At 48.6% G+C, this 17,274-nt stretch overlaps 2 protein-coding genes across 18 annotated transcripts; both read right to left on the bottom strand.

The window, feature by feature from the left end:
• Positions 1-8,522: 8,522 nt before the first annotated feature.
• LOC125543465 (F-box protein At5g49610-like) lies at positions 8,523-10,615 on the bottom strand. Its single transcript, XM_048706833.1, has one exon. The coding sequence runs from the start codon at positions 10,188-10,190 to the stop codon at positions 9,009-9,011; it is 1,182 nt and encodes a 393-aa protein (XP_048562790.1). The 5' UTR covers positions 10,191-10,615; the 3' UTR covers positions 8,523-9,008.
• Positions 10,616-11,772: 1,157 nt separating this feature from the next.
• Positions 11,773-15,865, bottom strand: LOC125543466 (probable serine/threonine-protein kinase WNK9). Of its 17 annotated transcripts, none has more exons than XR_007298494.1 (9): positions 15,091-15,865; positions 14,524-14,693; positions 13,980-14,202; positions 13,606-13,840; positions 13,446-13,522; positions 12,621-12,769; positions 12,487-12,521; positions 12,235-12,332; positions 11,773-12,086 (listed from the first exon to the last, which is right to left on the bottom strand). XR_007298494.1 is itself a non-coding variant. In XM_048706834.1 (3 exons), exons 1-3 carry the CDS (start codon positions 12,641-12,643, stop codon positions 12,010-12,012), a joined length of 273 nt encoding a protein of 90 aa, XP_048562791.1. In that variant the 5' UTR covers positions 12,644-13,439; the 3' UTR covers positions 11,773-12,009. The 17 variants fall into 17 exon arrangements, 1 of the variants encoding a protein (XP_048562791.1); XR_007298487.1 differs by having other exon boundaries at positions 12,160-12,332; XR_007298490.1 differs by having other exon boundaries at positions 12,160-12,379.
• Between the last annotated feature and the right edge of the window lie 1,409 nt (positions 15,866-17,274).

Raw genomic sequence — 17,274 nt, forward strand, 5'->3', positions numbered from 1 at the left:
AGCAAAAGAAAAGATAAATGTCATGGTTGTCCTCGAGGAAGAAAGCCGGTTCCAGCAAATTTCATGGCTGTTTTGTAGCACCACTAATGTTCGGTTCCAGCAAATCCCGTGGCTGGTTGTAGCACCACCAATGCCCCATTCCAGCAAAAACTGGCATATGTTTTTTTGCTACATCAGGGGTCCAAATATGCTACAACCGGCGATCCAAAGTGCTACAACTGGCATATTTTTTTTCGAAATGGAGGCAAAAAATTTGCCTCATCTATTAAAGTAGAGGAGAATAGAGTTTTGTAGAGTTACACAAGACCGAAGTACGGCATGACAATTACTCGCGCAATACAATTTTCTCTAATTGTTTAGTCCCTGCAGTAACCCATAAGTTGGCCTCATCTATAATAAGCTTGAGAAGGATTGGCGGTGGCGTCTTTTTGTGGCGGAAGACTCTAGCGTTCTTTCGTTCCAAATTGTGCAGGATACGAGCATGATAAGGGAGGCCATGGCTCGACGATCCGGAATGCTTGAATTGGTGCCGAGAAAAGATCACAGTGCACCCACCAATCGCTTCAGCCGCGTGATTTCAAAGATAGTATGTCTATAGATATTTTCTTTTTTATAACAATACCGGTAACTTTGTACATAAAATTTTTAGAAATTTTTGTAAGAGGAGCACTCTGCGCCGGTGCGCCGGCCGAAACTTTCGGCCGGTCGGATGTGCACCGCCCGATTAACATTAACACAGCCGTTCGATTGTCTCCTCTATCCAAACAGCTTCGCTCTAAAACGCGACTCTAATCCAGCGAGGCACGGCTCACCCGCGGCCGCCGTTCGAAGCACCTGGCGTCGGCGTCGCGGATCCTGGTTAGGCGCTCGAAGCTCCCCAGAGTTGCCTCGCCATCGACGCTCGCCACGCCGTCGGTCGCTGCCGTAGATGCTCGCATTTTTGAGTTGCTGGTTGCAGCCCTGCTGCACGACGGTAGCAGCTCTCCCACACTTCCTCCTCGACCTTTGCGGCCGTGGGTAGCCGTCGCCGGCCACGGCGCCGCTGCTCGTCGCTGACAGCTTCGCCGCTGGTGGCGCCTCCCCAGTTGCAACGTTCATGGAGGCGGCAAAGTAACTCGCGAAAACCACTATATGTAGTTCCAGCAAAAAATTGCATCGGTTGTAGCTTATCCTGTCACTGGTTGTAGCTCGCCGTGCGCAAGTCGTAGCCTCGATCTTCTCTGGTTCCAGCAAAAAGAAGACGGCTGTAACAAATGGCGTTGCAGGTTCTAGCAGGTGGCCTCGTGGTTGTAGCATTCTCGACATTGCCGCCTCTGGTTTTGCGGCCGTCGCGCCACCGTGGTCACCACCGTAGTAGCAAAACATTATGCCGGTTCCAGCATCTAGCGATAGCGGTTGCAGCATCTGTGGGCACGTGGTCACCACCGTAGTAGCAAAACATTATGCCGGTTTCAGCATCTAGCGATAGCGGTTGCAGCATCTGTGGGCACGTGGTCACCACCGTAATAGCAAAACAAATATGCCAGTTGTCTTCTTAATTAATCGATGAGGCAAAACTTTTGCCTCCGTTTTGAAAAAAAACCTCTCGGCAAGGTTGCATGGGAAGCGGTTATTGGGCGTATATGTGCCGGTAATCAAATTCGGCTCTTGGGAGCATATGCTCCTCCCCATAACTTTTTTCCAAATGTCAAAAAATATGAAAAAAAATAAATATGATCATTGTCACACCAAAACGCTACCTGCAAATTTTTAGGAGGAAAGTTTAAGTATTTTGATCTGTGCAAAAAAAAAACAAGTCAAACGACAAATGTTATCTCCAAATATTACACTTATTTTTGTTTTTTCACCGGTGAAGCACCGTCATCTCGCCTCGCATTCAGAATTTTAAATTTTATTTATTATTTATTTTGAATTTACTGTTCATTAGGGAGCATATGCATCCAAGAGCCAAAACAGCACTCCCGTGTATGTGAACACGCATATGACATCAAAACATTGGCCGCAATAAGTAGGCAATTACATATGAGATATTAAACCGGCATGGAAGCCGAGAAACTTATTCTGACCACATGTCCGTTCATGAGCAGGCCGGTTTTAAACGCAACGCCGGCCGAGCTCCTTCCATCCGCCTTCTATTTAAACAAGGCCAGACGATCCCGGGCAAGAATCGCACCCCTCCGCCGCCCCCCCATCTCCTCCATCATTCTTTTGATGGCTTCCGAAGAGCAGTTCTCCGGCATATAAGCCGTCTGGGTGGCCGGCCGAGCCCGCCAGATACGAGCGAGGCAGCTCGCTGCTCCACCTCTCTCGCCTAGCCTGACAGAGCCAGTTGCCATCCAAGCCGGCACATGGTACAACACCTCGGCACTCCAGGCCAGCTCGATGAGGAGTGGCGAGCCAGCGGGGAGCACGGCCGCACGGGCATCGTCGCTGCCATCGACGACGCCGCGTCATACCGTGCCTCCCATGTCTGCGCCCACGCCTCCCGTGCCTGCGGTCGCGCCATGAAGGTAGAGACAGAAGCCGGGTGCACGGAAAGTGACGAGTCAGTGGCCAGCGCCTTCGTGTTCGCCATCATCATCGAGGAGAAGTAGAACACGGGAAGTGGCCGCCGCTTGGGTTCCATGAAGACCACCGCCGAGGCGACACCGGTGTACACAACCGATGTCTTGTCCGGTTCTTCTCTTGCGAGGGCCTCTGTCGATCCCACATGGGCTTCACGGAAGCGTAGGCGCCACCTTCCCCTCCCGCTGAAGCATCAGCTGGGGTTCCACTCCGATGAGCGGTGGGGAAGCGAGCCATCATTTGTGCTAGAGTATATTCCTCCGGAGCTTCCGGCAGTCCGATGATCAGTCTGCCGGACATGAGGAAGACAAAAAGATCCGCGGGCGGCCATTTAAATGAGGTATTACTATACCTTGAGAGACGGACTAGCACCGCTTAGTTGATGTAAATGTAATGAAACCCGTCATGTTTATATGAAAATCCGGCATTTTTATATGAAATCCGGCCGTGTTTGATCGAATTTTGTTAGGTTAGTTTGAGTTGTTGTGCTGACGTTGGATGACGTCCTCCCACATTCGTATCCGTAGACTGATCCTTCCTGTCAGCTCGTGTGCATTTCTGTTGCTCTGTCTTCTGCTCTTCTGAACCTTCCAGTCCACCAGCGTGACCTATTCTTAAGTGTTGACGTTAAAGCATCGGACACCATATTCCATCAGGGATGCTCTGCTGTGTCCTCCGTCGCCTTGCATCAAGCAAACATGTTCTGCTTGCACTTCTTATCGTCAAGCAAACATCTGGAAATCAGGTGGTCGGGCAAAGACAAAACAATAATACTGGAGGAGCCAATGGTTACCGTTACCTTTGCTCTTGAGCCACAAAGTAATTTTCATTAAAAATTAAACTTACAATATGTACAACATAAAGAAAAAAGAAAATAAATGAAAAACTGCTATCAGTTAACAGGACTTTTGCTCTGAATAACAACACCATTCCTCAGGTGCCAAAAACCAGCGGCACAACATCAGCAGGACATTGCTTCTGATCTCCGTACAGGGCGCCAACAGACTAAGAGCAGCCAGTCAGGGCCTGAACTTCTGAATGCCTCTTCAGGCAGTAATTCCCGAACTCCAGGGTACAACATGCAGTAGCATGGTGGGCATCTTCATACCCATTCCCACGTATGTCGCACCCCAGGGTACTTCTCTTCTTATTGTGATTTGTCGCCAGACAGTCAGTCGCAACACAAAACCCAATTATTTCCTAATGTTTTGTTGTCTCTTCTTATTCTCAGCATAAACATGATTGCCCTTAACAAAAATCATTTTGAGCATCAACATGCTTGCTCATAGAAAGCGCGAGAAATCGGTAGCATCATGCGCTGTTTCACCTCACCAACGGGAGGTGAAACAACAAGACCAACGACTGCACGGATCACAAGTTCCTTACAAACCTAGGAATCTGGTAACCAGTTAGGCATTTAGGCTAGGCTGCACACACTTCTCCGTGAAAATTTTGTCAAAATGACCACAGCGATAGATGCACACACTCACACAAGGATTCAACTCATTTTCTTCCTGTCTTGCAAACTGGCTGCACCGTGCTTCAGGAGGAAACACAGGAGCGAGCCGTAGTACAAACTAGCAAAGATGTTCTCCATAGCTCAAGACATAGTTTGAACTGAGAGCATACCTGGCATGACAGTGAACTATTATTTCCTTATGATGACCGCAGCCGATCGCCTGCACTGGCCTAATAAGAATACATCTTTTAGGTAAGTTATTATTGCCAAACAGTATTGTGCGCGGATGGAAATCGGGTGTGATAGTTTCTTGAATACAGTGAACACCAAATAATCCCTAATGCGCAAAGTAATAACCAGTAACTGCAGTTAAAAAGAACAACAGTAAGAAAGACACCACAAACACTTGGTTCATTTCTTATCTTTGCTATCAGCTCTACATAGGTGATCCTAGCTAATTGTCAAAGGAATAGTGCTAGTGTAGTATTAATTCCTTAAAATAGTTAGCAGCCAAAGTGAAATGATAATTCCAAATGATGCACCGATAACCTGGAATTATAACAGAATATTCCAAGTGATGCAATGGATCAATGAAGAGTGAATTGCAGAACGTTTCTGAAAAGCTGGCTATAATTTAATCACTTGTTAATCACTAACAAGTGGATGATCGGCTGCAGCCAAAAAATAGGAACATGACACGCATGTATATCTGCTAAGTTCAAGAAAACAGAGACATGAGTCAGAGCAACAGGCAACATTTCAAAAACTGACCCGAATGACTTGTTTTTTTTTTTGAACGGTCACCGGGGGGAGAGCTTCCCCACCTGAATATATTACCACTCAAAGGAGATGTCGAGAATTACAACAGCAGTTCGGTTACAACATCAGCCAACCTGAATGACTTGTAACTTTAGTATTAACTTCACGGGAACCACTTCAGCCAAAAAGAGTATTCACACAGGTGTAAATTTCAGGCAACCATGAAACAATTAGAGCTTCTTGATTATAACCTATCTAGCCGGCTCATAGTGGACCTAATTCATACACACTGCGGCGGTCAAAGAAAAAAGAACATGAGGCTGGCAATTACAGAATCCAAAGGGGAGACAATCTGCACCTGCGCCTGACCATGATAACCTTTCTTCTGCTTATCAGTATAAGTTTCATTTCTCCAGCTTATCTTAAGATCAAACATCAGGTGAAGCATTGATTCCTTAGAATGCTTAGCAGATAAAGTGAAATGATTAATATAATTCCAAAGGATGCAACGCAAAGGCAGAATTGTAACAGTATGTTTGAATACCTAACCAAATGCAATGGAATCATGAACAAGAATGGACTGCAAACCAGAGCATTTCATCAAAAACTTGCTTATAATTCAATCATTCAATTAAACTAATTCTCCTTGCACTTGTAAGAAAATCAGGTGCAACTTGCTAGGAGAAGTAGTTTAATTGAAAGATTGCATTGTAAGCAACCTGCTAAAACACAACATAGAAACAGTTAACGCACATATATTTGCAAACATTTAGTATTAACTATTAAGTACTAAGAACTAAAAAGAAAGTCCATTCTTCAGTTCAAGAAAATAGCACATGAGCCGGAACAATTGGCAAGCATTTTCAAATGCTGGCCCAGATGACTTGTAATTTTAGCATCAGCACTCACGGCAACCACTTCAGCCCAAAAGGATATTCAATGAAATACAACGCAAGAGTGTTAACAGTCAAAAATTCTTGGTCATACTAACCTGTTAACAATCAAAGTTTGACTTGGGACAAACCTAATATGCGAAGTAAAAAGGAACGGAGGGAGTATATAAAAAAGATACAAACCATCTCATAGTGGACCCAATTCATACGCATTGCGCCGGTCATAGAAAAAAATATCATGGCTCTGCACATCAGTACAAGTTTCTTTCTCAAGCATATTTTAAGATCCAACACCATATGATGCATTGCTTCCTCACAACGGTTAGCACCTAAAGTGAAATATTTTTTTTCAAATAATGCAACAAAAAGACAAAATTACAGCAATAACAGAACATTTCATTTGACTACTGCGCCAACTTTTGTGAAAATCAGGTACAACTTGCAAGCCAAGAAGGAGGATAATCTACCTCATTTCACCTTTGGCAAAAAACAAACACAAAAACAGGAATCAAAGGTACATTTGTTAAATAATTAGTATTAAAAAGATAACTAGGTAATCTCCAGAAAAGTAACATTAATTAAAAGACAAGTCAATTATTCGGTTCAGTAAATAGAGACAAGAGACACCTAGATTGCTAACTATTGAATACTACTAAGATCATTATATAAACAGGGAAAATAAGTCCACTCTTCAGTCCAAGGAAACAGAGACATTAGTCAGAATATAGGCAAACATTTCAAACGATGATCCAAATGGCTTGTACTTTTAGCATGAACACTCACAGCAGCCACTTCCGCCCAAAATGATATTCAATGAAATATAACACAGCCATGAAATAATCTGGTAGAATCAAGTACTCTACCAGGTCTAGGCCGTAGGTGGTAAGGGAAGGATGGAGGAGGGCGTGGCGAGGAACGGGCGCGCCGGCGGCAGGGCGCCGTCGCGAGCTAGGAGAAGGGCGGCGGCGGTTAGGGCTGTTGGCGGCTAGGGTTTCCGGCTCCTCAGGGAGCCGGGCAATAGGAGATAATATTCTTCTTATTGCTTGATTCCGAAAGAGTCTTACAGCCTATATTTATAACCTAGATAACTTGCATAATAATTAACCTAAGATAACTTGTGGGCCAAGCCCCCTAACTACTGCCCGGTGGGCCTCTTCCGGATATAAACTAAACCGGCCATAACACTTCTCCCCGCCTGCACAAACAGCTCGTCCTCGAGCTGTAGGGTGGGGAAGCGCTTGCTGAACTCCTCGAGGTAATCAACCAGCGTCAAACACCTTCTCGACATCTGGGACGGCCAGGTCGGCGGCGATGGCGTCCTCCGGAATGTAGTCTGCAACCTCTAGGTAGAAGAGTCGCGGGCAGGCGTGGCCGGGCTTGTAGGGATCGTCGCAGTTGAAGCACAACCCTTGGCGGCGACGCTCGAGTATCTCGGCAGAGGTGAGCCGGCGGAACGGGCGCGCCGCGGTCGCGGCGAGGGGTGCCGCGGAAGCCTGCGCAGACCGACCCGGTGCGGAATCTGGCGAAGGTAGTGAGCCAGCGGCCCAGAACGGCGAGTCCTGCTGAATGGCCACCGCGCGGCGCTCGAACGCGCGGGCGTAGTACATGGCCGTCTGGAGATCGGGGGGATCCCGGAGCTCGACGTCCACGCGAATATGGTCCGGCAGACCGCCCACAAATAACTCGGCGCGCTGAGTCGCGGAGACGCCCGGCGCGTGGCACGCCAGGGCCTGAAAGCGGTCGGCGTAGTCCTGCACCGTGGATGTGAAGGGTAAGCGGCCGAGGGCCGCCAGTCGGCTTCCACGGATAGGAGGCCCGAACCGGAGGAGATAGAGCTTCCGAAAGCGCTCCCATGGTGGCATGCCGCCCTCGTCCTGCTCGAGGGCGTAGTACCAGGTCTGCTCCGCGCCTCGAAGATGATAGGACGCGAGCCAGGTACGATCCGAAGCGAGTGTCCGCTGCCCTCGAAAGAACTGCTCGCACTGGTTGAGCCAGTTGAGGGGGTCCTCCGTGCCCTCGTAAGTGGCGAAGTCCAGTTTGGCGAAGCGAGGGGGTGTCGGCCCGCCGTGCCCGGGGGCGGCTGCAGTCGCCAGCAGCGTGTATGCCGGTTCGGGGATTTCTAGGGCGTAGTTCGCCGAGCTGGAAGGATGATCAAACCGCAGAGAGGGCGTCGGGTGTTCCGGCGCCGTGGAGTACACCGGGCCCGGAGACGATCCGGTCGCCCACGCCGGAATCGGCGATGGTGACGGCGGAAATTGCACCTGGTGCAGGGGTCGACCCGTGGCCCGAGACGCGGGTGGTGGTGCTGACGATGGCGGTGGCGCCGGGTGGAGCTGCTGCACCGGCGCCTGCGTCGGGGGGGGGGCGGCGGTGGCGCCGGAAGAAACTGCTGGGTCAGACCCCCCAGCGGCGCGGTGGAGGCCGGCCACGCTGGCCAAGGCTGTCCCGCCGCCGAGTAATGCGGCAGCAGCAGCGGCGGTTGGGGCGCCCCTGCGTAGGGCGCCTGGAGGGCCGGGGCGGCCCACTGTAGCGGCGGCGGTCCGTAGGCGGTGGTGACGGCGCTCGGTGGCGGGGGCTGGTTCCCGGCGAGGTAGAGGGTAATGCCACTGACCGTCTGGACAAGCTCCCCCAGGGTGCCCGACACCTCCTCCCGCGAGAGGAGCGGGGGCGGATCCCCCGTAGTGGTGATGGCCGCTGGTGCGGAGGGGGCGGTGGTCCCGGACGCGATCTCCGTCATCGCCATGGAAGTGGTCGGCGGCAGCGAGAGCGGGACGGAGGTGGATGGTAACGGCGGCGGTGATGGAGGGAGTGACATGATCGGCCTGGTGTCTCTGGATACCAAATTGGTAGAATCAAGTACTCTACCAGGTCTAGGCCGTAGGTGGTAAGGGAAGGATGGAGGAGGGCGTGGCGAGGAACGGGCGCGCCGGCGGCAGGGTGCCGTCGCGAGCTAGGAGAAGGGCGGCGGCGGTTAGGGCTGTTGGTGGCTAGGGTTTCCGGCTCCTCAGGGAGCCGGGCAATAGAAGATAATATTCTTCTTATTGCTTGATTCCGAAAGAGTCTTACAGCCTATATTTATAACCTAGATAACTTGCATAATAATTAACCTAAGATAACTTGTGGGCCAAGCCCCCTAACTACTGCCCGGTGGGCCTCTTCCAGATATAAACTAAGCTGGCCATAACATAATCCAAGCTTCTTCATCATTATTTTTAATATATTAGCAAAGCAGGTAGTGGGCTCACAGTGGACCCGGTTAATACATACGACAGCACCACCAGAGTCAACAGCCCTCGGATGAAAGGCTACGTGTTCACAACATAATCTTCTCTTCAGATGAAAGGCGAACCATTGACAACATAACCCTCTAGTGTAGGAAAGAAGGTATGCTGAACAAGAGTTTGCTTGAGCTGATATGGCTGACCAATGAGTCCACCGCTGTCCTCGAAACTGGCAACCAGCTTGCCACCCACGTCAAGCTGAAGTAGCCAGCGGCCAAACGGGACCAGCACTACCACATCGCCAACCCAAGAAGTAAACACCACACAATCACGCGGGTAAAACAATCCAAACTGCAAGGTGAGCTCCGCATACGGTATTTCAACCCGGTATTTAAAAGCCCAGACCTCGTGCTCGTAGTCCTGCATCATCCAGATATCAACAATTGGCTCGTCATCATTGTAATCATCAAAACTGGACATGCCGAGCATTCCATCCATCTCAAACAGATCAGACAAATTAGGAACAACTGGAGTGCGCATCTGCCGGAACGACTCAGCGACGGTGTCGAACACAATTATCATGTTGCTTATGCACCAATGCAGGCTACCACGGAACAGGAAAGGTCCGCGCGAGAATACCAGTTCGTTCAAATTGGGGCCTTCGATGTGTAGGTGCCACGGCGGCTGGCTGGAGCCTAAAGCGTATGTGTAGACGAGGGAGGAGCCATCTGGTGCTTCAGCTTTCTGCAGCAATACTAGTCGGTACTCGCCGGTTGGGCTGTGTGAGTACATCCCCACGGCCACGGGTCGGGGAGCGCCAAAAGGCATCCCCACGGCGGATAGGGGACCGCCAAAAAGCATCGGGAGGCAACCATACTGACGAGTCGCCGGGTTGCAGATGAATAGTTGTTGACCAGCTTTGCATTCTATCCAGAAGACGATTAAGCCGTCGCAGGAGACCCTCGGAATTAAGATATGGCGGCGAAGTCGCGCGACGGTCTGGGGGGTGGCGGCCCCTCCCTGGTGGTCGAAGGAGATGATGTCTAGGGTGAAAAGGTCGCCGCCGTAATTTTTGACGTAGGAGAGAGGGAGGGAGGGCTGGCGGGCGTGGTGGGCGAGGAGGAAGTCGCGGGTGGAGGTGGTGCAGCGCCAGGCACGGCAGACGGCACGGCAGCGGAGGAGGTCTTTGGGGGGCAGGCGGACGAGGATCTCCCAGATGGCGATTTCGTCAGGGAGGCCGCCGAGGAGAGGAGGCGGTGCGGCCTCCGCCATGGTCGCTGGCCGGGAGTTCATCCTGGATCTCGCTCGATCTGTCCCGGAGCAAAGCAAAAAGGAGTGGTGCAGTAAGCTTCGAAAGAAAGGAGTGGTGGAGTGGTGGTGATGGGTGACGGCGGGGGACTGGGTAGGTCTTCCTTTATCTCCCTTTTTCTATACTACTCCCTCCGTTTCTAAATATTTGTCTTTCTAGACATTTCAAATGACTACTACATACGGATGTATGTAGACATATTTTAAAGTGTAGATTCACTCATTTTGCTCCGTATGTAGTCACTTGTTGAAATGCCTAGAAAGACAAGTATTTAGGAACGGAGGGAGTAGTAAACATGCCCGTGCGTTGCAACGGGCCCGATAAATACGGCTCAAGACCCCCACAATTCAACGTCTTCTATTTCAACATGGTGTCCCACTCGTGTCACCATTTGTCTTAGTTCCTCACCGACACCGTGTCACCACTTATCTTAGTCTCTCACCACCAGCGATTACCGCAGTGTCCTCTAATCACAACATGTCTGGACTTCGTCAATCCCAGCCATTGCATGACACACGTCATTAACGTGCAATCACAATGGAATGTTTAAAACATTAAAAACTAATCTTGTCGAGCTGGACATGAGGATCGCTCTCCGCAAGCTATTCCCTACACTTGGTCTCACGCATCCCGCTACAGTGATAACATGGAGGCCATCGAGGAAGGTAGCACCCTGAGTAGGGTGTCATTGGCGGCCATCGCAGTGCTTCACTACCGTGAGCGGGATCAAGGACCTGGGTTGTGGAGGATCACTCAAAGTCTGATCCGTTGTGCATTGTTGATGGTGCCAACGCCGAACCGGGGATTGGTCATCACACTCTAGCACGCGGCTTTCATGAGCCCCTTCCTACACCGACTTGTAATTATGAAAATTTATAATGACTGTGGGCTTCGCCCCAGTCTCATCTAGCAGAAGACCCGTGTGTTGCTATAGGCAAAAGGTGAAAAATACCTCCGCATGCACCATCGAAAGCGTCAAAATCATCTACTTTTTGCCTCTTTGTTGACCATTATGCAATTCACCGATCTAAGCTCCATCCTGCGGAGACATGATGTTGAGTGAGAGGATGCATCAATGTCGACGGTCGGGCATACACCTCTCACAAAAGTGAATTGGAAGTAGATGGCATGCAAGGGTAGGTTGACGACAACAGCTGGCAGAAACTTCGAATATGGAGCAAGGATAAATAGACAATCAAGTCATGGTCTCCTTTTCTCTCTTATTACTAACTAACTAATTCAAAAAAAAATATTTATCAAAAAAACATCTTAAGAAACAAATACCCTTTCCTATTGATTTTAGCTCTAAAGCTTTTTGCTGCCTCAAACTCACTGACCTATATTGAACCATTCAATATATAGCACACCCTTTTTCGGGGAGCGGATATATACTCCTAGAGTCCGTGCCTCCATTTTTCTATGGTTCTCATTGACTGATAACTACACATCAAGTGCACCTTGATACTGGTAGCAACTGGTCGCGCACTCCCACACTCGCTTTTTTATTATAGGGCCAAGATGATACGACCGAAAATAATTCAAGCCCTATATCTGCACAACAAGATGTAACAGAACATCCTTTCATTTCATTGATCAAAGCATATTTGTAATCACCCAATTCATAGTTTTGAACATGTCAATGGCAGGACTGACACGTCCAACAATCATACATATATTGTCAACTCTCCGCTTCGATGGCGGTGGCTAGGTCAACCTAGGTGCTAGGTGAGGAGACCATCATACGCAGTGCCAGTTCCTAGAGGGCATCCGAGGAGGCCGGAGAGGCTTGCCTCAGGCAGGAGCCTAGAGACGTCGTCCCATGCTCGGCAACGCCAGCCACTGCAGCACCTCGCTTGACAACTCAGCATTCTTTAAACAGCCTGAAATAATTCGTAGTGTCATTAAAGACTGAAGTAAAGTTTGATTTAAAAGTTTCTTCAGTGCTATATTTACCAGTGGTATGAGGAAACCTTAGCAATAAATTAATATGGTCGGTAAGAAACATATGGTTTTTCAGTAAGAATTCACCCTTCCAAAGCACGAAACTTGCAGATTGCCACCCATCTTCAGTCACACTTGAGACCAGAGAGACTGAAATTGAAGGCGCTGGAATAGACCTCATCTTCCTGGAGGTAAGAGTTATTCAAGAGCTCACTTGCAGGAAGTCTTTCATCTACAGGAGCTAGACAGATTTCTATGAAATTCTACTTGTGTTCCTGACTCTAAGTTATACCTACTGAAGTATTTTAGCAGTAAACATTATGTTAGCGTCAGACTTACATAGTTGCTTTCGAAGAGCAAAAAGTTTAACGCAGCTGTATTAGCAGGTCAAAAGTAACACCCGTTAACTCCATAATCCTAAATCTCAAGAAAAGACTCACCAAAAAAAGAAATAACATGTAATAAACTGTTACCAGGAGTCCAGCATCGAGGACATCGCCTTTTGAAGAACAAATGCCAAGTGTATGTGAGCTAAATATACTTATACAGATCTAGGGGATACGATGAGACTATGCTTCCAAGCACAGAAAGAAGTACATGATCGGCAATGGCACAAACAAATCTGCACATAGTAAATAACCTGATACAGTATAGACTATACACCAAGGGAAACCGGAACAAAGCGATTCACAAAATGTACAAACTTTACTCTACAGACTCTGCAGGCTATAAAATCAGAACATATATACTCAGGTGCAGATTCTTCAAAATAACTTCAATTGGTTGCACCTTTTCTCAGATCAAATACAAATAGTAGCTGCATTTGTGTAGAACAAAGAATGAAGCATTCATAGCTTAGCTGCCCTTTGCTTCAGTTAAACAATACGTGCTAGCTTGCTTGATGGTTGTGCCCAAAAAATCCAGAGTGAACAACTCTGAACCTGGCTCTAGCTAAAAGAACAAAATCATTGGCTTAGGTAAGCTTTACTCAGGTTGCTTGATGGTTGTGCCCGAAAAATTCAGTCAATAACTCTGAACCTGACTCTGGCTAAATTACAGACACTGTGACATGAGTAGCAACCTGAGTAAAGCTTACCTAAAAGAATAACATCACAGAGGCCTCTCACCAAGGACCCGGGAAGCATGCGTAAAACTGATGCTCCTTTCCATAGCAGAAATATAAGTGAACTGACAATCAACTATTCTAGTCATCCATGCTTATATATAGTATAAAAATATGGTGAGTTCAGAAATTAATCTTTTCTTTAAAACTAAACAAAGAAGGAAAAGAAACATACATGTGCGACCGATCGAATAGGGAAGACATGGCATAATTGTTGTATGCATGTACCCAGCAGTGGGCGTTTCAGGCACCCTGCAGGTAATTTTGTTGGACACTTATCCATTAACAGGAGCATCAACAATGGTATGGAGCAAGAACCGTGGCTATGAACAGACCTTGCAATGTATCTCGGTGGAGGCAGCGTCGAGCGCAAAGATTGCGCATGTGACCGCAGACGATGTGAGCACGGCCCAGTTGCAGTGATGCAGGGAGGATGCGAAGGGCAGCGGTGTGCTGCTGGATTGACAGAAGAGGCTGCGAATAGCACAGGGTTCAGCAAGGGGATTGGAATACCCAAGCAACTCATTGTATTGCCAGTGAAGCGTTCTGGTGCTGTAAAGTCTAATGCGCCTGCATTTTAACACAATGGTTGTTAGTACACGACCAGAATAAATTTTTAAACAAAGTAACCTGAGAGTATATCCACAGTAAATAGAATAGGTATATTTTCACAGATCCGTAGCTGTCAGAAAAACACAATGTCACACACCTTTGACACTTTGCTTTTTCCATTGATGCAATAATGTCGCCAGACCATATAGTCGCCGATCTTCACTGTTCCATCAGGACTATTTATGAATATATTGTCACACTTTAAGTCGCTATGTATATTCGTTAGCGCCGGACTCTAATGATATTCCAGCCCTGTCAATATCTGTATTGGCCATCGTCTCATAGCTTTCATACCCACTTTCTTGTGCTTCCTACAGAACCTGGTCATTGTTTCAAATTTCAGCAATCAAAATGTATTGAATAGAAGAGCGATAAGAGTGAAATCTATCTGTGGTTAATTTTCTAGATGCATTTAAGATGTGCGGCCAATCCCAATCAAATTTCCTTTGCACAAGAACAGACTCCGGTGTATTTAATACGACACCAAATTAATAAGTACGTCAACTTGTAAACAAAATGGGTAATCCATAATAGAATCAGGCAAAGTATTACGAACGCTCCCTGGTAGGAAGAGACATATGAGTTGTGCATGCGAGATGTGCAGGGCTCTGTGATGATGTTAACTGTATTCTTGTTCTCACCAACCCATTAGGCGAACAACTCCTGAATGTTCTTGTCCCTCGGCATCTTCAACAGCTGGATCTCCATACGCATTTGTTCTATCTTCTCTGAGGAACCCATGACAGAATCTTCAATCTATGTTTAGCTCCATGTCACCTCATCACCCTCCAGCATATCGAAGGTTTAATAGCTATTGGAACAATATACATTAAGGAACACGTGGTGAGCAATTTCCAGTCTTACATGGCCACTGATAAATTCCAACCCAAAAACGGAACTCAAATGTTTAAACTTGATTAAAAGAACTGGGGTTTATTATAGGCTATAGGTTTGAATTTGGAGTCTGGCAGGCATACTAATAATGCAGCAAAGCGAATCAGATGAGCAAAATTAAATACGTTTTCCATGAATTTGTTGAGGTTCACTAAAAGCATGAAATTCATCAGTGGATATTGTAGAATTCAAGCATGAAAGGTCGCACTTCATAGATGATTGGCTGAAATCAAACGTGTGAAATCACACTCTAGACAATGGGTCAATGACACAGATACGTAGAAAAAACATCAGATAGTTCAATTGAAGGATACACTATGTTGGCCACGGGCGCCTCATGGCTTGGCTCGGCTTGTTCGCCTCCTCCAGAAGCAGGAGGACCTCGCCCAGGCGGGCGTTGCTCCAGTACGCACCTATGCCCGACTTGGGAGCCCGTGGCCTCGGCGGACCTAGGACGCGCAGGATCCACGACGGTGCTCCCGTACGCTCCTACACCCGGGTTGGGGCTCGGGAGCTCATGGCCTCGCCGGAGTTTCGTCCAGGCTGCAGGGCACACACAGGGCCCATCTCCGTCGAGCACAATCAGTGCATCCGCTTGCGGTCCAGCGCGGCAACCCGCGTTGCTCCGGAGGCGGCGCTCCGGTGGCCGGCCGGCGTGGGGTGGCGGTCCGGCATGGAGATCCAACGACCATGGCTTCCGCTTCCTGTGAAGGGGGGGAGAGAGAGAGGGATGTGAGAAATAGAACCAGAGGAAGGGAGGGAAGAAGGAGAGGAGGGCAGGGCGGCGCGTTGGTCCGGCGGCGGCGCTCCGATGGCCGGCCAGCGCGGGGCGGCGGTCTGACATGGAGGTCCAGGGCCATGGCTTCCGCTTCCTGCGAAGGAGAGAGCGAGGGGGGGATGTGAGAAATAGAACAAGGGGGAGGGGAAGGAAGAAGGAGAGGAGGGCATGGCGGCGCGTTGGTCCGGTAGCGGAGCTCCGGTGGGCGGCTGCGCGGGGCGGCAGGGAGGCACGAGCGCGAGCCGCCCGCGCGTGGAGGCGCTGGTTGCGGTCGGCGGCGGCGGACACGGGCAAATGCGGCAGGGTGTCTTTTGTCAAAACGGTTTTATCAGATCCACTTAAACAGGACTGCGGGTTTATTTCGAAGTAACATAGGGGCTCTTTCGCAAAAACACCAACGACGTACGACCAGAAGCGATCGCTGGTTTATTATATTATATTAGGGAAAGATATAAAAAAGTTACTTTCTTATATAAATTCTACTAAATTACTTTATTAAATAAAACTAAAGTTACGTCATCTTGCAATAGACGTTAGCGGTTCTCGGCATCTACGGACCTTGTACTCGGACATGTCCGAACGCGTCCATAAACGACGCTCGGCCGCCGCTCAAATGTGAGTGTCCATGATCGTTCCTTTCATATGCAAATCATCAAATCCACATAAACATGATGCAATGTAGAACAACACAGATAGTGTATATAGGTACACGTAGATCGACTAGGACATAACGTAAGGGAGTTCATCATACATGCCAACGAACTACCAAAAATCGGCATGTTCTACTAGGTAAAATAGGGCTATGGAGAAAGTTCACTCACGGTTGTCCTTTCCTTTCCCGTTCCCTTCCTTTTGCCCTTCCCCTTGTCTTGTCCCCTTTGTCCCGGTTGTAGCACTCAAACATGACGTAGGGGTCGAGGCAGATCTGCTCGGCGACGGAGCTGGAGGTGTCGGGGGTGGCGTTGGCATCCTCCTTGTCTTTGGGGGGGGGCAGGCCGATGAGGGCACAAATGACTTGTGTTGGTGTCAAAACCGGCAGACCTCGGGGTAGGGGGTGTCGTGGTTCTAAGTCTGACAGTAGAATGGGGGTAAGAATGTAGAGGCAAGATCCTAGCTATGAAGGAGTTGTACACGCGAGTTTTACGAGTTCAGGCCCTTCTCGGAGGAAGTAACAACCCTACGTCTCGGAACCCAGAGGCGGTCGACTGGATATATGCGTGTGAGTTACAGGGGGTGCGAACCCTTGTCCCAGAGGAGGGGTGGCTTATATAGAGTGCGCCAGGACCCCAGCTCCCCTCCGTTACACAAGGTTCAATGTTCATAAAGGAGGAGCGTTACTGGTAACGTCTGAAGTAAAGTGCTATAAATGATTATTAAAGCTATGACTTCAATCCCGAACGTTGCGGAGTGAGTGGCTTCACATCTTCTGGTGGTCGAATGGTTGTTCGCATGGTCGAGTGTCTTCAAGGTTGTCGAGTGGAACATAGCTTCATGGTCGAGTGGATGAAGATCTCTCTTCGACTGCTTCTGGTTCTTTTAGAGATGTCCTTGGGGAGGGTATCTTGGACAGATCCATGACCCTACCCTAGGTACATAGCTTCGTCATTAGCCCCCGAATGGATCATGATTTGAGTGGGGAAGGAGTTGAGAACACTTCAACTCATTCTTCGTGTTGTGAGTATAACTTGTTCTGGAGCCATGAACTGAGGAGACAACGTCA

Source organism: Triticum urartu, chromosome 3, assembly GCF_003073215.2.
Source record: "Triticum urartu cultivar G1812 chromosome 3, Tu2.1, whole genome shotgun sequence".
Classification (NCBI taxonomy): domain Eukaryota; kingdom Viridiplantae; phylum Streptophyta; class Magnoliopsida; order Poales; family Poaceae; genus Triticum; species Triticum urartu.